Source organism: Pseudopipra pipra, chromosome 18, assembly GCF_036250125.1.
Source record: "Pseudopipra pipra isolate bDixPip1 chromosome 18, bDixPip1.hap1, whole genome shotgun sequence".
Taxonomy (NCBI): domain Eukaryota; kingdom Metazoa; phylum Chordata; class Aves; order Passeriformes; family Pipridae; genus Pseudopipra; species Pseudopipra pipra.
Window position 1 is genome coordinate 5922775 of NC_087566.1, and position 20984 is coordinate 5943758.

The 20984-nt window shown below is 39.7% G+C and overlaps 2 protein-coding genes across 4 annotated transcripts in view; one reads left to right on the plus strand and one right to left on the minus strand.

Moving 5' to 3' along the window:
- Window positions 1-20984, plus strand: part of PI4KA (phosphatidylinositol 4-kinase alpha) — a 58908-nt gene that overhangs the window by 20944 nt on the left and 16980 nt on the right. For both annotated transcript variants that reach the window (XM_064674804.1, XM_064674805.1), the window contains exons 20-32: window positions 12239-12347; window positions 12852-12988; window positions 13847-13980; window positions 14741-14823; window positions 15098-15168; window positions 15286-15410; window positions 15840-15921; window positions 16539-16622; window positions 16959-17048; window positions 17800-17919; window positions 19206-19298; window positions 19665-19821; window positions 20094-20221. In XM_064674804.1, the coding sequence (XP_064530874.1) occupies window positions 12239-12347; window positions 12852-12988; window positions 13847-13980; window positions 14741-14823; window positions 15098-15168; window positions 15286-15410; window positions 15840-15921; window positions 16539-16622; window positions 16959-17048; window positions 17800-17919; window positions 19206-19298; window positions 19665-19821; window positions 20094-20221 (1413 nt within the window). The remainder of the gene's footprint in view (window positions 1-12238; window positions 12348-12851; window positions 12989-13846; window positions 13981-14740; window positions 14824-15097; window positions 15169-15285; window positions 15411-15839; window positions 15922-16538; window positions 16623-16958; window positions 17049-17799; window positions 17920-19205; window positions 19299-19664; window positions 19822-20093; window positions 20222-20984) is intronic.
- Window positions 2132-10897, minus strand: SERPIND1 (serpin family D member 1). Of its 2 annotated transcripts, XM_064674806.1 has the most exons (6): window positions 10755-10774; window positions 10225-10268; window positions 7981-8852; window positions 4119-4392; window positions 3028-3172; window positions 2132-2642 (listed from the first exon to the last, which is right to left on the minus strand). In XM_064674806.1, the coding sequence occupies exons 3-6, from the start codon at window positions 8834-8836 to the stop codon at window positions 2451-2453; spliced, it is 1467 nt and encodes a 488-aa protein (XP_064530876.1). In that variant the 5' UTR covers window positions 8837-8852; window positions 10225-10268; window positions 10755-10774; the 3' UTR covers window positions 2132-2450. The 2 variants fall into 2 exon arrangements, with proteins under 2 accessions (XP_064530876.1, XP_064530877.1); XM_064674807.1 differs by lacking the exon at window positions 10225-10268 and having other exon boundaries at window positions 10755-10897.

The following is a 20984-nucleotide window of genomic DNA, read 5'->3' on the forward strand; positions in this document are numbered from 1 at the left end:
TTTCCCCTTCTGAAACTGAATTATTCTGTGGAACTTTCCCTGCACAGCTGGTGGGACTAAAGGGAAAATGTATTCCATGTTTGCAGTAGGAATGCCTGCTTGGAGCTTGCTCACGCTGCACGTCCATTAACAAGCAGATTAAAAATAATTCATTTCATACCCTGCCCTCACAAACCTCTTCACTGAATCTTGTCAGAGAGAAGGGCCCAAAATTAGCACTGGTTAAGATCAAAGGACTGTTCCTTTCCTTCCCCTGTCTCTTCTCACTTGTTTCCAGCAGAAGCTCCTCCCAGGTTCAGCAGGGATCACGAGTTCCTGGCTTTCCAGGAACGTGGTTATAAATGTCTTGGATCACTGTTGTTCAGTACTGCTCAGTTCTGTGGGAGCTGCCCTGTGTCCAGAGACATGTTCTGGTGGGTAGCATTTTTCAGCTGTAGCTGATGCAGATTTGAGTGAAAACAGGACCATTCCTCACATCCTGAGAAAACATTAGTGCTCCTTAGAGACTTAATGTAACAGTTATGGTGGTACTTTTCTGTTCCAGATTTTTATTGATGATATATTTGTTCTGAATAGCTGGTGATAACTGCATTTTTCTTAACCAATGTGACCTTTAAATGGAGTCAGATAGTGCCAGAATCTGAAGCAAGAGTTAATGGTTACATTATGGTTGTTGAAGCAAATATTTGACTTCCTTGCACAATGCATGAAGATCATGAGTTTTGAGCAGTAGCTGATTTGCCTTTCTGCTTGACCTCTTTGCCTTGAATAATTCCTGTTACTTAGGTCCCCAAAATACTTGTATGTCAGATGCTCCAGCTCGTTCAATCACTGATAAACTAATTCAGTCTAAGGTTTGCATATTTAATCTTTTGAATGTGCTTTTCTTTTTTTTATATATGCTTTTCTTTTTGAATACAGATAAAACAGTAAAATGTGCCTATGAATGTTCATGATTTCTGTTGTGCACCTTCAATACTGAAAATTATCCCCCACGTGGTTGACTTAAAAGACAGGAAGGAAGGAAGGGAAACATTTGAACTTCCTATTCAGTATCAGCTCTTCATTATCTAATACCAGTATTTTACTGGCTGACATGCTAAAAAGCTTCCTATATAGAGCAACTGATTGTAGTAGATGCAAAATTACAAATGGCAGTGTATAAAAGCAAAATTAAATCAGTAAGTTAAACTTGAAACTGGAAAACACCTTTTTGAGAGTATTGAAATAGCTGGTTTAGGTTTATAGGTTAATTTGAGTATTTTTGCTAACATAAGGCAAATTTATAATGTATTTAGATTGATAGGATATATCAAGTATTGTATCTGCAAATAATGATAAAAATAGTCTCACTGGACTGTGAGGCACATTTTTTAAAAAATACAATGTAAAGGAAGGTGTGCAGAGGTGAGTCTGTTCATTGGCTTTAACAACCTGAATGTGCAGGGCAGCTCCATCCCTGTACCAGGTAGGTGATGGTCTGCAGAGTGTAGGGAAATCTTCTCGTTTTCAGCTGTGAAACAGGGTTTGTGCAACGTTTGTGTTGTTACCAGACTGATTCAGAAAGTTTGCAGTGACTGGAAAGGTTTTGCCCATTGAATCCAGAATGGAGAGTGCATCTGAATTCTTAAGGAATGTGAGTGCTCTAAGTGGTTCTTTTTTGCAGAGAGGGTTAGGTGATTCTGAGCCAGTGAGAAGAGCATTTTGCTGACTGCTTTTCCTGTACAGGGTATTCTGAGGATATTTGTATCACTTACCTGGTTGGCCTGATTCCAATACCACTTGTGCCAGTGAAGATCAGAGAATGTATTGAAACGATGCAAGTTGGGGAAAGTAGTGGATCCATTAGTATTTCCTTCCTCCAAGACATTTCTGTCTCCCCTTATTTGGTACCCTGGTCCTTAAGGTTCACTGTGTGTCAGCCTGAATGTTGACATGCATTGTGTGTATTCACTGAATGTTAAATGATGCAAGCAAAAGAAAGAGGAGACACATCCTTTTTCAAGTTAGATTGTGTAAAATGCCCAGGAGAGACTTCTGTTTCTAGGACTGGTCAGGTATTCAGGATTTCCTTAATCCTGTTTATTATAAACAGGCATCCTGGCACAAATTTAGAGCTAAATTTCAAGAATCCAGATAGTCTAAATATTTTATTGATTACATTTTATACACTGATGTAGAACACAAAGTGTAAGTTACTTTGTGATTTTTTTTTTCCTATTAATACACTTGTATCAATACATGGCATTAACCACTTCAAACTGCAGTCAAATTACCTACTGCTCTGAGTCCATTCATGTGAAACTACCTGCAGATAATATATATTTTCTTTTGATACCAGTGGCTTTTGTATGAGCTAATACGACAGTAAATTTTCCTTTATGATACCGGTATATTGAGGTGGGATTATCCAGCCTGTGGATAAGAGGGTGTTGGAGGCCTTCTCTGCTTTAAGATTGGGCTGGGTTGGCAACTCTGCCCATGAACAGAAGGCAGCTGGTCCGATGTTCGTAGATGAGGAACAGGAAGGGGCGGTCGACAACAAAACGGGTCTGGGTGGAGAGAGGCATGAACCCCACGGTGGTGACAGCTGCAGCCTCTGTGCCCTCCTCGTTCACTGTGATTGTGCCTTGGTGACTGAACTGTTTCAACAGACAAACAAACAGACAAAAGAGAAGTTGAGGCTCTCCTGAGTACACTCAAATGATGTGTTCACAGCCTTCCCCCCATCCGTGTCCCCCATCCTGCTGGTAACACCCACACAGCAGCAATCCTGGCTTTTTTTTTTTATGGATAAGCCCGTTCCTGACTGACCACAACAATCTTGCTGCCTTTGACATCTGATTAAACATGCTCCTCATTGTATGGATAGACAAGGACATACAGAGATACTCACATCCCTCCTGTGTCCTCCGGGAAAGATGATAAAAAATACTATTTTAGCTTACTGTGCAATATTATTATGATGTTGCCATGTTATCAGGTGGTACAGTTAATTACAAAGGAAATGAGAAGAGCAGTAAATACCCTGTCAATGGTGATCTTCTCATCTGATATACCAGAGTAGTCGCCTTTTCCATTGAACAGTTCTTCTATTCCCATGGATCTCAGGTAACCAATCAAGCCATAACTCCTCTCCAACTTAAATTTAGGCAGAACCACTTCTCTTGTTCTAGTAAAAATAAACACAGAAAGGAAAAATCATTGTCAGATACATATTTGCATGACTCCTTTGCTTTACACATCTGTCGTGGTTTGGGTTTTTTGCTGTCTTCAGCAAGCAGGACACAAACATGCAGGACTGTTTACTGTACTCTTGCTTTCAAAACTTGAGCATCGTGACTTAAACTGCTTAAAAAAATTAATTCCCCTCTCAAAACTGTCAGTTTATCAATTTGATATTTCACTTATGGTGATTTGCATTATTAATGTGTGTAAGATACTTGGCTTTGAGCAGTTCAGTGCATGGGTGGATGTGCTGTAATGAATGTCAGGCTGTCAGATTTTCTGCAGTGCTAAACTGGAGATTTGTCACTTATTGTGTACAATGTAAACAGGTTGAATTCCTGAATAAGATGACAAATCATCTCTTTTTATCAAATCTGAAGGCAGATACACCTAATCTGTCATCTCCCACAATGCAGGCTGTATGATTTTCCCTCTTCTCATAGTTGTGTTGTCTGTTGTTGATTATGGAATGTGTGCCTTTACACACAGCTCTGTTGGAATGCTCAGTGGTGAACTGAACGTAGGCTGCTTTCTCTGGGATCGAAATTATTCTGCACCAGTAACCTGTTATTTTCATACTCCTGTTTTTCCTCCTAATTGTAAACTTTGTCAGTAAGAGCTTTTTCTTTAAACCTACATCATTAAATACTCAACAGAAAGAATTTCGAAACTTCATTAGAATTTTCCACCTCCATAATCCTTGATTTTGTGTTGGCATTTGAATTTAGAGAGCTCACTGGTCCTGATTAATTCAATAACTCCATTTGGGAGGGGAGTTGTTTAATATTTTTAATCAAAATATATTATCTTCTATGCGCTTTACTTACCCTTGTCAGTCTCATCAAGAAAACACATTAAGACTTTAACAAGCTGTGCTTTTCAGCAGGTACCTGTTTGTCATGCTCTTCTGCCATTTCTCTACCACTTGGGGCGTTATCTGCTTTTCCAGGGCTTTCATGGCAGACAGTTTGTGTGGCAGCACGATGAGCATGCTGATGTTCCCCACGAACGGGAGCTGGATCACCCCACAGTCCAGGTCGGGGTCTGCAGCAGCCAGGAAGTTCCCTTTGGTCTGCATCATGGGCACCTTTAGTGTCTGCTTCTCGTTCAGGCGGAAGCTCCTCTTCATAGTCATTTCCACTGGAAACTTATTCTCCCAAGTTCCTGTTAAGACAATGCGGAACACAAATAAAACCCCAAGATCCTTGTTTGATAATATATTCCCAGAATAATAGTTTACATTAAGCTTTAAGTCATGTGAATTGGAAATTACTGTAGGAGATTGATGGGTTTAGTTAAGCCTGAATTAGTTTCAAAGTGACTTGCAGTTTTAAAGTGACTTCAAAACTCCTGGCTTTCTAAGTTAACATTGGTCTGATTGAGTGTTCTGAATTACAAAAGCAGGTAAGCACCAACTGGAGAGCTGAAGGAGGTTGGTGTGTATTATTTTTCTCTACGAGGAAGCCAGAAATTACAACACTTAACAGATGCAGAATACTTGCCAGGGTTTGCCCCTTGCAGAACAACTGACCCAGGTGTATTTGCTGAGATCCAGTGCTTGAATCCAGTACTGAAGGCACCTGTTTTGAGCTTGTTACTGGTGTACCAAGCTAAACAATGGCTGCTTGAGTTTTGCATAATGTTTTAAAATATGATATGCTGAAGGTATTACCTTAAATTATTCCATTTAAGCCAATTCATTTTCTCAACAGAACCTGTTGAGTTCTTAATTCTGTGGCCCAGTTTGATGTGATAACACATTCCTGTAGATGTGCTGCAGTCTGACAGGTGTATGCCCAAATAATGCAGTTCAACACATTTTGCAGCCCAGAAAGCTTTGCCATCATGATTTGAGTCTTTTTATGTAAAGGTACTTTGGATACCCCAGATATTTACTGACTGTTTGAAAGGAGGTCCTTTTTTTAAAGCAGTGTTCTGTTGTCCTCTTTTTAGAACCATGGCTCTGGAATAAACATTATTTTGTTCCTAATGGGCAGACAAAGCTCGAAGATTATAGGGGAAATAGGGTTACTGGTATTTCCTGTTAAAACTCTGGGTTTTAGGTCACCATAGGCAAGCAAGTGTGGGGAGAATGTGGCTGTGACTGTGTGGAGAGCCCACAAATTTAACCTTAATTGGTGCAAGTCATTCTGAGCCCCTTAATCTGACTTTGCCAAATTGACTGTGAAGTAAAAAAAAAAAAAAAACCAACAAAAAACCCCCCTTAAGTTCAATTTCATTCTAATGATTTCTTCATATGTCAGGCTGATGGGGACCAGTTTGAGAAGTGAGGAGACTGTGGTTGATATTCTGAAGGGAATGGGGTATGAAATGTATTATGCCATTTCCAAACAAATTTTCTCACTTCTCAGGCACAGGGCTCTGCTGGCTGATGACATGGAGCTGCTGTGGGCCAGGGGCAGCAGCACTGTCAGCACCTGAGGGGTGGGAGACATAACCAGTTCCTCCCAGGAAAAGAGAGGAGCTGGGGAACATTTTTCTTGGATTCAGTTTTTGCAGATGTGTAAAATACTGATCCCCAGCAGGAGGCATTTGGTCAGCTGAGACCAGTTGGCACTTTATGACTTCTGTGACTTCCTGTTTTGAACCTTCCACCATGATGTCTTTTGGATCCATCCGTGGTGGCAAATGTTTTCTCCCTGATTGTTTCCTCTCCTGCATTCATGACTAAAATCTCAGAAAAAAGCAGAAAATTTTGGACCTGCCAAAATTTGTCGGTTACTAAAAATGCTGTGGCTGAAATAACCAGCTCCTACTTGATAGGAAGCTCATAAATGGTTGGAGGGAGACTGGACACCTGTGCAACATAAAATGTGCTGCTTACCAGTGTGAATAGTTTCCAATAGTTTCTTGATGGTATTTAGTATAAAAAGAGCTCGAGACCTCACCAGGTTTGGCAAGTATCCCTTTACTCAGTATCACTTGTACTGAGCATCTGTCTCTGAGAACACTCAGAGGTTTCTCAGCTCTGAGGGCTTAACAGAGCTTGTCTGCAATGGTACCAACAGTGTAAGTGCTGTAAATGGAAAGATGTGGGCAAAATTGGCATGACTAGAAGAAACAGTGGGGAAACCAGGAAACCCCAGAGCAGAACTTGCTTCAGTTCCCCTCAAAATGGAATTCCCAAGAGACTGTGAGACCAAAGAATGGGAGGCAGCAATAGAGAATTGATCTTTTTGTTTTGGGGGGTAGAAATTACAGCCTTCAGCAGATGGCACTGAGGCAATTTGAATTAACAGGAGTCCATGGGTTAGAAGAAAAAGCCAAAAATCTTCTTGGTCTTGACGACTCAAGAGTTGCAGTACTACAACTATTTATTTTTTGTTACTTTGGGGTATCGCAAGTGTTTAATGATTTCAGCGTGAGACAAAAAGGTATTTCAAATTTGACCAAATTATGGGGAAAAAATGTGTCTGGTTCACTTTGCATAATCCTTTCCTTAGGATGGTGTAATGGACAGTGAAGCCATGTCTTTAGTCTGGTATGATCATCAGAGGTGCAGTTAAGGATACAAGTAAGTGCCTTTTAGAGGGTACCTGAGAACAGGAGATTATTTGGATCTTATGCTAATGATTGCTTCAGATCTCTTAAGGAGATAAGTGGCATTATTCAAAGAAGTGGTGCCTTGCAAGTGAGTGGGAAAAGGTACATTTCATAAACTTGCTGCTCCTGTAACCTGCTGAGATGGCAGGTGTAAGACAGCCCTTGAGCATTTGCCTCCTGGAAGCAGGAACATACTTGGGGAAAAATATACTCCTTTATGACTTATGGAAAAGAGTGTGGTGCTTGCAAATGTTGTTATCCTTTCAGGCTACTCTGTCTTTCTTTACCTGTGTTTTAAGTCAACTGCTTTTCACCCTAAACAGTCAGTAACAGATTTCCTTTTTATCCTCAGTTGCTCTTTCATTGGCGCTCCCAACTCATTTAATGTAATTTTAAAAGTTGTTTGCAAAATTAACAAACTTTCAACCTGAGACAGATAACTAATATTGCAAATCTCACCACAGGCTCTTACTTTAAATGTAAAGAAATTGAAAATAAGAATTTATAGTAAGAATATATTGTACAGTCTTTACTCCAGCCTCTTTAACTGCTCAGCCTACAGCCATACATGTAGGACCCATACATGTAATTAACTGAAATATTCCAAGGAGTGAATGTGTTTGTTTTTAGTTGTAGAAGAATACTGTTTTAATTATTCTCTTCACTCCCTTCTTGGCAAGGATCATCCTCTGATCATATATTAAAAAAATAAAATACATACTTCGAGCTGAAATTCTTTGTAGCCATTCCTGTTAATCCTGAAAACCTCAGAAATGTTAAGTGCTTTAACTGAAATCAACCTCTACCATTTCAATGAAGCCAGGACTGAATGTCACTAGTACCTTGCATGTGCATTAATACCTTCCCATCTGAGACTCCTGCAAAGCTGATCCTTTCTGGGGCTATTTTGAATCCATATGTTGTTTTTTAGTCTCGCTGAATTTCTAAGGTTTTGTATGTAATGAGCATTTGCTCTATGTATGCAATACCCACTAAGTTCAGAGCATGACTAGAATAGCAGTGTGCTACAGAAACATGCAAAAATGGGCTAATAATAGAGATTCTTCTTAATGAGGGAGTCAGTAGGTTTTTGATGGTTTAGGCTAGACTGAAGTCTGGGATTTCTAATGACATATGCATTGAATACTGAGAAAATCCAGCACTAAGATTGAAATAATGGATTCTTACCTTTAAAGTAAATACAATTAAGAATCATCATGAGTGTTGCAGGGCTTACACTCACAAGAGCTTCCTTTATTAATCCTTTGGTCAGCTTCAAGATGCGTTCGTTGGTTTTGGTGATGAAGCTGGGGTCTGAGAAATCAGCTGGTTGGGCATCAGCAAAGTAGTATGTTTTCATGTTGTTTCTGAAGTCATTCAGAACAGAGAAGTCCTTCTGAATGTAAATATCATTGACAGACCTCAGTGTGTAACCAAAATTGCGTCTGAAGAGCCGGTGGGTGAGTTTGCGGAAGAGGTTGTGGACAGTCATGAGCTCGTATTTGGTGCTGGCATTAATGAACTCCTGAAAGCCAAGAACAGATAACACCTCCTGCTGGGTTTGAGCCTTCAGCCCCAGGGAGATCATAGCCATGGCAGTGGAAATACCCACAGGAGCCATGATGATATTGTCTGAAGCGTTGGCCTTGTCTGCCACGCTGCGGTAAAGGTTGAAGCCAAAGTTTGCATTGAGGATATTGAGGCGCTGGATTCTGGTTTTGCCTTGGAATAATTCCAGAATATTTCCTTGCTGAACTTCAGAAACCATGTATGGACCAGCATCAATAACATCACTGTAGTCATCTTCACTCAGTATCTTGTCAAGGTCTAGATAGTCCTCTTCCTCCTCCTCCTCAGGAATCAAGTCATTGGTGATGGTGTTCTCTCTGTGGAACTCCAGTGGTAGGTTTGGCATATCATAAGTCCCATTTTCATGTGGCTGTGCACCTTTAAGGCTTTCAAAATGCTCAACAAAGTCCTTGATCCCACCAAATGTGGAGGTTATGATGAGAGTAAATGCAAGCAATTGAAGTAGGAACTTCATTCTGGCAGATGAAAACCTGGAAGACAACACAGTTGAGAGAACAGAGGGTAGTTGAATTTTAGTAATTTTAGTTATCTATTCCCTAATTTTCGGTCCATGCTGAATTCTGTCACAGCAGAAGAGCTGTAGTTACCTTATTGAACATCTATTTTTTTAATTGGAACAGATCTTAATTAGATGGATAAATCTGTTTTGCTGGTAATTGGTTTTGCTTACATAATGCCTCCAGCCTGCCAAAGAATTGGTTGACCTCCTCCCTTACAAATTGTCGTTCCTGGCATATTTCAGCAGTGACAAACTCATTACTTAAAATATATGAGACTCTTTATTTATAAACCTGTTAAACTTAAAATGTGCACTGTGTTATGAGTGTGTGCTGAAAATATGATGTAAAGGTAAGTTTGAAGATTCGAGCTTGGGAGGAGGAGGAGGAACTCCTGTCCCAGTTCCCCACAGGAGCATTCCAAAAGGCTGAGATGTACTGAAAAATGTGAAAAACAGATATCCTGTAGCTACAACAAAAATGGGAGTTTTGTGGGAGTATTTTGGAAGAGCAAGGCTGAAATCTGACAGAACAAAGGAGGTTTAGGGATGTAGAAAGACATGTATTTGCACTAAATACCATCAGTGGGACTGCACTGGGGGAGGTGTTGGGCATAAATGTATGTTCTGGCCTGCTCAGGGTCTGACTGGGGTGTGTTACTCAATGTGTGCACCCTTCCTGCAGCTCTGTGTGCTCATCTGCTGCTTTCCTCACAGATTGGCTCCGTTCTGCTGTTTGTTTAGTTATGTTTTGTTTCACTTTGGTTTTGTGTAGCACTGCAGAACTTGTAGTGCTTTCTGTTTTCTTCATAATATGAAGTCTCTGTGAGCTCCTGTTCAGAACTTTGTATCTCCTGGCTTAGTGTTATCCCTATTCTAGATTTCTAACCCTCCCTTTTTTGTTTGAGAATACTTCTAAGTAGAACCTGCATTTTCCTAAGGGAAAAAGTTAATCAGTCTCTTCGTCTACTGAGTGTTGGACCATTGCATTTTTAAATTGCCTTTAAAATCAGGATTTATCTTAGGTATATATTGTTTGAAGAGAATCTATCAGTCTTACTCAGCTGTAAAACACTGTACCAAGAAGTGGATGTAAGACACTTTTCACCATACTATTGGGTGCAGTAATTACAGTGATCTTAAAAAGATGCAAAAAGTGTAATTCTATTGTAAGTCTAATTCTATTGATAGTACTTTTTTGTGTAAAAGACACAATATAATACAGGACAAAACACTGAATACAGTTAAAACAAAAATCTTACTAAGGTGTTGATTAAAATACTTTTAAAATTAGCAAATAGTCCAAAGAGCTCTTCCGTAGAAGTAAAATATATAGGTGTACGTACCTGTATCTGATCACTCAGCTGCACATCAGTGAATAAAACCAGTGCTTGAAGGAAAATATTTTCAAACATGTTGTAGCAGGACTGACATAACTGAGCTGACAGTTTGATTTTTTGAAACTCTCCCCCCCAGACTAATTAGCTTGAAATCCTAAAACCATTTAAGGTGATTGTTTTGCAAAAATGAAGGATCCATAGAAGATGCTTTTAGAATTGTTTTAGACTGTGACTGAGCATCACAAGTCAGTCTTTTTCTTATTGTTTCTTCATAAATCCATTACTCTTTCCCCGCCCCCAGAAGTCAGGCCCTTAGGGCTGAGATAGATCCTCTGTCCAGTAACCATTGATAAACATTTTCTGCTTTTGGCACAGCACAATTTGCTGTGTGTATTCCCAACTTTACATTCTCATCTTCCCCAGAGCTCAGTTATTGCTCAGCTGCACTTACCCAGGCAAAACATTCCCCCTCTCTGCAATGAAAATGTCTTTGCTCAGAGCTGCCCCAAATAACAGCAGAGGTAAATGGAGCTTACCTTCGAGCCACTGCAGGGGAAGGATGTGTTGAAAAGCCCAAGTAAGGGGAACAGCAGGGTTTAAATCTGAACTTTGACGCTGATTTTTTGTGTATCTCCCAAAGTAAACATTCTCTAAACCAAACACTGCTAAAGTTACTTCGTCAGCCAAAATCCCTCCCTTGCCTGGTGATCTCTGCTGAATTCTCTGCTGTTTGTTGAGCTGCTTTTATGGCTTTGCAGGTACTTGTTCACTTTTGAGGAAGGTCTTTGAGCAAAAATTGGTGTGTGTGTGTAAAGTTTCAAAGTCAAGCACACACATAAACTTGACTGTTAATGACAGTAAAAGCCCAGTTGCTGCTATTTTTTGCCAAAATGGGAGTGGGGGAGCATCTTACTGCAGATATGTTTGAGGCCTCTGTGTTTGTGATGGTTGGGATTCTTCAGCCAGTGTTATATTGGTGCAGACATTTCCATCGTACAAGCAGCTTTTTCACCAGCCTAAATCCAGATTAATTTTACTGTAATAGAGGAATTTTTTCATGCTTTTTAAATGAACAATCTCCCTCATGATTTATAAATACAGCCATATTTGGCTTTATTATGAGATTTCAGAGAAATACTGCTGGATTACATCCCTCGAGGGAATTATTGTAGTTAGAGAATATTTCTTCAAGCTAGATTAGAATGTAACGTTTTCATAATAAAGTTTAGAGTAGTAATATACAATCATATTGAATGAAGCTTGCAGTTTAATGGACAATTTCTTTCACTTTTTATACACTTGCCTGTGCCTCTAACTCTTTTTAGGATAACACACTCTGATCTTTGTTATATAAATTTATCTAAAACTGCATATCATATTGACTGGGAGGATAAACTGCTCCTCTGATGGTAGCAGCTGTTTGTGCAAAAAGCACTGGAGAATTTTTAAAAAATGTGTTGAAAATAATGCTCTTTTCCTTGCTTGTTTAGATAGCAAATTCTTCAGAACTGATGTCATTCTGTGCGTGGGTGCAAACAATGAAAGATCCCCAATTGGTGCCTCAATGTATTTCCACAAGGCTCATAAACAATAGCAACCAGAAGTGTGTTTGACGAATATTTATTTGGTTTGGAGTTCCTTTACACTGAAGCAAAGCTGCATGGCATTGTCTTCAGCACAGTTTAAAGGACCATGTGGTCTCTTCCTCCCTGCAGTTGATAGTATACTAATATTATGTATTCTCTGCAGAGGTTACTGTATCAGCATGGTGTTATTCCTGTGTGAAAACAAAGGAAATTCTTACTTCAGGCATCTCAAAAGTTGCCCTTTCAGACCTCCAACAAGAACTTATTTTCTTCAACGTAACAATAGCTATATAATACTAGTTTTCACAAAGGTGACAAAGAATGTTACCTTTGTAAATCATAATAAAGAAGGTACGTGAATTGATTCCTCAGCGTGGAATGAAGTTATCGGATCTCCCACCATTCTCTGATGTTAACTTTTATTTCTTTGGTAGCTCACTAGACGCTTGCCACCCATCAAGGAGGCCAAGCCCAGGTTGCAGAAGCTGTTCCGTGACTTCTGGCTGTATTCAGTGCTGATGGGATTTGCTGTGGAAGGATCAGGTACTGTCATTTTTAAGAGAACAACGTTGCTGCTCACATTTAAACTCCTGATGAATGTAAATACAACTGTATGAAAACCATTCAGAGTATGGAAGAAAAACCACAGGCATAAGGACACTACAAGGCAAACAGTTTCTGTGACAGTTCTCTGGTAGGATTTCTTTACATCCTTGCTGGTTTGCCATGAGATTTAGCACAGTACAATAACCTTAGTTATGTATGAGTTTTGATAGCTAAGTTCCTGAAATGGAAGATCAGACACATGGGGTACAGTGTATTCAATTAGAAACCTTTTATCCAGTGAGAAACTTCACTTGGAGTTACCTAAACATGCTTATTAAATTTGAAACATGGATCACATGTGTTGACTGTTCATGCTCAAGTGCATGGAACATTGGCCCTAGGAAGTAGTGCCAAGCTTGGTAATGTGGGTAACTTTGTGAAACTTCTTTTTTTTTTTTTTTTCTTCCTCACCCCACCTTCCTCTTTATACTTCTGTTCCAGGTCTTTGGCCAGAAGAATGGTATGAAGGTGTCTGTGAAATTGCCACCAAGTCCCCATTGCTCACATTTCCCAGCAAGGAACCACTTCGGTCTGTCCTTCAGTACAACTCTGCCATGAAGAATGACACTGTGACCTCTGTAGGAATTGATTACTTCTATTACCTCCTCCCATAATGTCTGCCAGTGTTAAATGACATGGTGCCTGTGATATACTGAAATAGCACAACACCCCTTCAACCTGCCTCCTTTTAGTGAAAAGCAGCTTTTTTACTCTGCTCTCTGGCAGCAGAGTACATAAGTGGTTTGGGGTTAATACAAGTGTTTAGGGTGTAGAAACCAAGACTTTGTGGAGATGGAAGCCTTTTATTGCTTTTTTATCCATTTTGTATCAGGCAAAACTTGCACTGTTTAAGAAAAAAACCGACAAAGTTTAAAAGGAAACAACACATTTGGTCTTTCAAAGAAATAATGTGAGTTCTGGTTTGATACTGATATTCTTCTCTCTCCCTGGTGCTTGCAGGACAGATTTTGCCCAAGGGCTGTTTTTGGTAGCAGTGTAAAGTGGATTAAGAGTTGCAGTTTATGAAATGTCCTTGGCTCCCAAATAATACAGAAATCTGCATTGTACCTGGTTACTTAATTCTGTGACACCAAAGAATGGCACAACAGATCCCTGAAGTTTCAGAGGCTGGACAGTGTTGGTGTTGGTCAAACTTACATGCATTTAGGAATTGTATTTCTTCACTGGTGTAACTGCCTGGAAGCCAGCAGTTATTTCTGCAAGGAGCTTGACTTCAGTATTTAATTCTGTTGTGTATTTGAAGAATTGTGACTCGCTGAGTCAGGGCAGCTTGTTCTGAATCTGCAGAGAGAAGCTTCTGCCATACTGTGTGCAAAGGTTAAAAAGTGAACAGAGCAGCAGCTGAATGCATGTGCTTGAGAACACAAATGAATACTGTGCTCCCACTGCAGATAACTTCATGTGTTCACCTCTAGGCTGAATTGAATGAATTACGGAGCACCATAATAAATCTCCTGGATCCTCCTCCAGAGGTGTCAGCATTGATCAATAAGCTGGACTTTGCCATGTCCACCTATCTCCTTTCCGTTTACCGCCTGGAGTACATGAGGTAAATATAGAGATAGACTGATTCACTGATGGATTGAAAAAAAAATAAAGCTGTGTATATTCAAGTCAGAATTGCCAGACACTCAGTATTTTGAGCCACATTAGCTCTACTGAAGATTCTGAGCCTGGGAATTCATCCATGCAAAATTGCTAAATGGAATAATACAGTAAGGCCTGAAAAATGGGATCTCCTCTATATAAGAGCTAAGAGGAGATGGACAAAAGGGTTCTCTAAGTATGATGTATCCTCTGCACAGTCTTGTGCTGCACCCCTGAAGGACAGTGCCTGTTCTAGGAGATTAATGTAATGTAGGAGCCAAGAAACTTTTTTGTTGTGTCCTTTTTCCCCCTCAGTAGTGTGTGTTAGGTGGACTGATCAAACATACTGAATTCACAAACTTTTTGTTTTTTTCCTTTAAAAGTCTGTTTATTACTGCTGCTCAAAGGAATGCATAGCTGAAAGCTGAGCTGGAGGTCTAGCAGAAAGGAAAGTGGTGTTGTATGATCTGAGCCCTGTTAGTCAAATGTAGAAACAAATAGGAATATCAGCCTTGCTAGAGACTGAAAATTATCATGAAATGAGCAATGATTGTAGCTGTGAGGTGTAGCACTAAAGCATAGATCTGTATTAAAAATGTTGAAGAGAAGAGGAAAAGGCAAAAAAACCTTAAAACAAACCAAGGAAAAACCCCTAAAGCAAACAAAAGATAAACCAAACAAACCCCAAAACACCTCAACTCCCCAAACTCTTCCTTCCCCAGGGTGTTGCGTTCCACTGACCAAGATCGCTTCCAAGTCATGTTTTGCTACTTTGAAGATAAAGCAATTCAAAAAGACAAATCTGGTAAGATTTACCTGTCGAGGTTTTCTTGCAACTTAAGGTACAAGGAATTTATCTCCAGGCCTGTAAAGACACAAACAAATCAAGCAGCTCTATAACAAAATGAATCACGTTGAGTAAATTGCTGTTGTGTTATCCTTGCTGAGAACACTGGTTTTGTTTTGAAACAGGTTCAGTGTTGGCTGAGTAAATATAAACACTTTTTAACTGTTAAACGTGCTTTATAAAACAAATGTAATTTTTACAATCAAACCTGTCGCTTCTCTCAATTCCTCAGGCATGATGCAGTGTGTGATAGCTGTTGCTGATAAGGTGTTTGAAGCTTTCCTGTCAATGATGGCTGATAAAGTAGGTTACATGGAAACTACAATTCTGAATTTGTATATATGTTCCCATTTCAGTTTATGAAAGTGTGTTTTTCTTTTCCCTGAAGAGCTTCATACTTCTCTTTGGCGTGTTTTTTAGCCTAAAACTAAGGAGAATGAAGAAGAGCTGGAGAGACATGCTCAGTTCTTGCTGGTGAATTTTAACCACATTCACAAGAGGATCAGGAGAGTTGCAGACAAATACTTATCTGGACTGGTAGACAAGTAGGTGTAGATTTAATTTTCCTGTTCTCTTTTCACAATGGCTGCTTAGTGATTACTTACATCTGACCACAGTCACATGGGTTTCTTGGCTGGTACTTCTGCTGAAACATCTCCTTGAAAAATATTATTCAACAGTATTTTTAGCCTGAACTCTGAAACCCCTGCTTAAAACGTGTGCCTGATTAGTATTCCCGTGGGTGCCCATGATATCAACTCAATCTCAACTCCTGTGAAGTAGCTCTGCTCAGCTTTTGGCTCAGGATTAAGCCAGGCTGCTGGGAGCTGTGGCAGCTTTGTGGCTTCTGTTGAGTATGAATTGACCTAGTGATGGATAAAGCTGCCTCTTTGAGCAGCTCCATTTCTTGATAAAATAATTTCCTTCCTCAGCTCTCCATGGTTATTGTGTTTCTGAATTCTGCCTTGCTCTAGATTTCCTCACTTGCTGTGGAGTGGAACTGTGCTGAAGACTATGCTAGATATTCTGCAGACATTGTCACTGTCTCTTAGTGCAGTAAGTCCTTTTTCTTTAATAGAACTGATTTTTTTTTCTTTGTTTTGCATTTATTTTATACTTACTTGAGTTCTTAATTTGGTTTTCCTTTTACCACTAAGACTGATAAAATCTTAATTTTAAATTCTGTAAGGTAAGAAGTGCCTTTGCAACACTATTTTGTAGGTAGCAAAACTAGTGCTAAAAAGTTGTTGTCAAATATGGTTTATAATTGTTGAAATGTCTCATTTGAAATAAAAATTCCATAGTGTTTTTCTGCTTTCTGGGTTTTGGTTTTTTTATTAATTATTGCTTTCAGATTGTATTCTCTCCAGACCATGTATGTGTATCCATATTCCTTCAATCTATTACATCTAGTATTTCTGAAGATGGAAATGCTTTATAGAGTTTTATTTTTGTAGCAAATGTTGAGGAGAGAGCTTTGGATTTTTAAAATTCTTTATACTAAAACCCAAACTGGAATACAAACAGTTTCTTTTAGAGCTGTTCAAAATTACTTTGAGAGCAAATATTAGCAAAAAAGGTTTGGTAATCAGGCTTCTTGTTTGCTGCCTGTAGTTCAAGTCAAATGATAATGAATTTTATCTTACTGAGAGTTGATAATTGTTTCTCTTTAGGACATTCACAAGGACCAACCATACTATGACATTCCTGATGCTCCATACAGAATCACAGTCCCTGACACACATGAAGCCAGAGAGGTAGGTGGCCCTCCTTGATTATCAAAGAACAAAATAATGCCTCGTGGGTTTCATCATGTCTTGGAGATAAATTAGTGAGCTACTCTGAATAGTCATTTTTAAAAAATAGTTCCCTAGATAAGATAGGTATTTATGTTTTTCTTAATCTTATTTATTTGACTTGAAGTGTGACAGTTCTTTGCTTATCAAGGGTCCATTGAACTGTTACAGAAAATTTTAGCTGTGTCATGTTGCTGCAACCTGTCGTGCTCCTTATATTACTTATTACACCATTAAAACCAGTGCCTCTTGAATGTCCTGTATTTTATTGATTGCATTGATGCTTTTTAATTCCAGAGTATAGTCAAGGACTTTGCTGCACGCTGTGGGATGATCCTGCAGGAAGCAATGAAATGGGCTCCCTCTGTTACTAAATCCCATCTGCAGGTAATGAGCCTGTGAAAGCTTCTGTGGAAATTTGATCTTTGCAGATCTTCAAAATTAGAATTAGGTGGTGCTTTTTATTTTTTAGGCTATCCAAGCATAATTTAAAATATTCTGTTGCTCTAAGATTTCCTTCATAGCACTGGCAGAAGATAATTAGAAGTTTTGATTTGATGTGACTTTTGATGTAGTCCAAACTTAAGTGTCTTGGAAAATAGGTTTGTAAACAGTTGAAGAAACTGTGTAGTCCAGGTTAGACTAGTATTTTGTCTAGAGGTGCTGAACTTAGGGATGATAACAGAATTCCTGGGATCTCAAGATCTTGGACACTGCAAATCTACCTGAAGTTTATATCTCCTTCACTAAAAAAAATTGCCTCAAGGGATTCTATCCTTATTTGAAAGGACACCTACTTATATTTCCTCCTTCCCTGTAGTCCAAAACACTTCCTTTTGCCAGGTTCTTTTTTTCAGAAGTGATTCTTTTAAGAGAAGATCTCAGCCTTCAAGCATCTACCTTGATAGCTTTATTCTTTTAGAATACAGAAGGAGTCTTACTCTTTGTGTATTTAGGAGGATAGTCAGAGTTTCTTATTGCCAGGAGAACCTGAAAGGGATGAGTAGAGACACTTTGTTGTCACATATGTGTGGAATTAAGTTTCCCATAGTTTGCAGTGATTGATGCAACACTTGTTTATGAGCTGCCTTGTTTTGAAAGTAGTTAAGTATTTTGGATTTTTAATTTTTTTTCCCAGGAGTACCTAAACAAACATCAGAACTGGGTATCGGGGTTGTCCCAGCACACAGGACTGGCTATGGCTACAGAAAGTGTGTTGCACTTTGCAGGCTACAACAGGCAGAACACCACTCTGGGGGTGAGTGTTGTTTGTTCATTTGTGTACCTGTAGATATGTTGTGCCAATTATATAACCCTCAGTATGGCCACATAACACAGATCTTCTAAATCACCTTTGTCACAGCAGTTGGATGTTACTTGGACAGATATCTTAATTCTTTCCATCTCAAATCCAGGAATCTGCCAGTCATGTTGTTCTGTAAAAGACTAGATTTTCTGTCCATGATCTCATGCTTCTGGATAAATGTGGATTACTAGTGCATGTTTAAAGACAGGAACAAAATATTCTCTATTACTGTCAGTGCAGCATATTGTTGCATGGAGAGGGCAGGACCAAGATCACATCTCCTCCTCTGTCTTCTTCCTTATCTATTCATGAGAAGGGACCAGCAGTCCCAGAGCTTCTACCCTTTATATGCCCTGGTTTTGGTCTTTCAAAAGTATATCCAAGTGTTTATATATTCCAAACTTCAACTTGCTGGATGTTAACATAGGTGGCACAAACAGGACCAGATCCCTAAAAACACCTGGATGATAACTTCATGGTGCAGGTACTAAGGGAGATGACAAAGAAAGATGCCCTCCTTGATTTGTTGCTTGTTCACAGAGAGGGGTGAAGGGGTGATTGGTGGCCATTGTGGCCACAGTGACCATGGAGCAACCACAGACAAGCAAACATGGACAGGGCAGAGATGTTTTAATGCTTTCTTTGCCTCTGTCTTCAACACTGATGATGGGCTAAGGGGGTCCCAGTGCCCTGAACTGGAGAATCAGGGCTGTGAGAATGATAAACTCCCAGCTGACCCCAAGCTGGTGCTTATCTGCTGATCCAGCTGGATCCCTCTAAGTCTGGGGGTTCTGGTGGGATTCATGGAGCTGGATGATGTCATCACGAGGCCTCTCTCAATGATTTTTGAAAGGTCTTGGCAATCTAGAGAGGTCCCAGTCACAGCAGAGGTCACAGCACCAAGCCTGACAGAGCTCAAGAAGTGTTTGGACAACCCTCTCAGGCACATGGTGTGACTCTTGGTGTTGTCCTGTGCAGGGCCAGGAGTTGATTCGATGATCCTTGTGGGTCCCTTCCAGCTCAGGATATTCAGTGATTCTGTGTCCATGGAGTAAATGCACATGTTCCTTATTGAATTTTTATCAGTCCTGGTCCTGTTGTACCTCACAGTCCTGATACTACTCCTATTACAAGCATAAGGAAAAGTAAACTTAAAACATATGTGAAGGGATAAAAAGATAAAGAGACAAATGGTTCAATATGAACAGTATAAACACCTTCATGTGGTCTGGTCACAGGCAACCCAGCTCACTGAGAGACCAACTTGTGTGAAGAGGGACTACTCCAACTTCATGGCTTCTCTTAACTTGCGCAACCGCTACGCCGGAGAGGTAAGGAAGGATTTCTTGTGAATGTGGGGTGTCCCCAGGCTCTGGCATGGCTTTTCAGGGGTGATTCCCTTCCAACTTACACTAGTGTATGGATCTATGTTATATGAAGCACAGTCTCTAAATCCCCCTAAGATAAAGAGTATAGTTTTCCTAGGTTATTAAACAGATCATTTTACCGTTGGTCTTGCAGATAAAGCTAAAGATTACATAAAGTTAAAGATCAGATTGCAGATAAAGCTAAAGATTTAGTAAAGTCATAACAAAAGATGCCTCTGTTTGTGGAGCTCCCAAATCAGCACATGACCAATACCTAACAAGATTCCTAAAAATACTGTTCTCTGTTGAAAAACCCATTATATTTTACAGGTTTCTGGAATGATTCAGTTCTCAAATGCTACAGGACAAACATCTGACCTGAATAAACTGATGGTCAAAGACCTGAATGTTGCTCTTGAATCAGGCAATACTGAAAGCTACACCCAGGCCATGTTTAAGTTGACTGCACTGCTAATAAGCAGCAAAGGTAATGAAAACCAAATGGAGTTCTGCTTTCTGGCAGTGAATGCCAAGAGTAATAAACTACAGAAACTATCCATACACCGACCCAGTACACATCAACTTGAAGCAAAACTGTGTTTTGAGTTTTTTTCAGTTAGGCTTATAATGGGGAAAAGCCTTCTTAAACTAGAAGCTATTTATAAGGAACTGATTATTTCATACTGTGCAGGCCAGTTTCATGCTGATGTGAAAAGCAGTTGTTCTGTTGGATAAATCTGAGTGAATGTTTGTTTTCAGACTGTGATCCCCAGCTCCTTCATCATCTGTGTTGGGGACCCCTGCGAATGTTCAATGAACATGGCATGGAAACAGCAATTGCTTGCTGGGAGTGGCTGCTTGCTGCCAAGAATGGGATAGAAGTGCCGGTAGGAAGCAATTTTAACAACTCTTTCTCTGCCCCTGCAAGGGGGAAGAGAGGACATTTCGAGAGATTCACAGATATTGTGAATCTGTGTCAAGTAAGGATGATAAATGAATGCATTGTTAATCACTTTAGCCTGCCAGGAAGTCTCTGTTCATGTATTGTTGGAAGCCTGAGCACCCTCATGAAGTGGACTGTGGGAAACAGATCTTTCTCAGCAGCATGAATGGTACAGCAGAAGAAACCTGTTAGGATCTCAGCTGTAGAACTTACTTTGCAGATGAGATGCCCGAGCTGTTCATGGGTCAGGTCTAGGCTATCACAATCTATAGAATGGTGTTTTAAATCAAAGAGAAATCAAAGTCATTAATTATGCTTAATTAATGCTCATTAATCAGAATGTCCAGTATCTGGCATTGCACTCTTGCATAAAAAAAGAGGCTTGCACGTGTCCTAATCTGTAACAGGCCAGACCAGTTGTATCTTGGGAGAGGGGGATTAGTGTAACAGTAATGAAGGAACTCAGCGTGGTGTAGTGACAGTCCCCACACAGCTGAGAGAGCAGCCTCTGGTAATTGCTTTGCCTAGTGATTGCTAAGTGTTTCACTTGCTGGAGATAATCATCCATCTGAATTTACTTAGGTGAGTTTACACATACATTTCAGTGCTTAACTTCTTAAGCATCAGTTTCATTTTTTCTCTTGGGCTTCTGGGAAATGTCCTTGTGTCTTATTTAGTAGAACAGATAAGCAGCCTTGGTTGCTGGG

Bases quoted from the DNA above. Each gene is read 5' to 3' on its own strand.
- SERPIND1 (XM_064674807.1), bottom strand. From the start codon at position 8,836: ATGAAGTTCCTACTTCAATTGCTTGCATTTACTCTCATCATAACCTCC. The intron at 3,173-4,118 runs GTACCTGCTGAA...TATTTTTACTAG, and splicing joins CAGAAGAGCATGACAAACAG to AACAAGAGAAGTGGTTCTGC. The intron at 2,643-3,027 runs GTATTTACTGCT...CTGTTGAAACAG, and splicing joins AGAAGATCACCATTGACAGG to TTCAGTCACCAAGGCACAAT.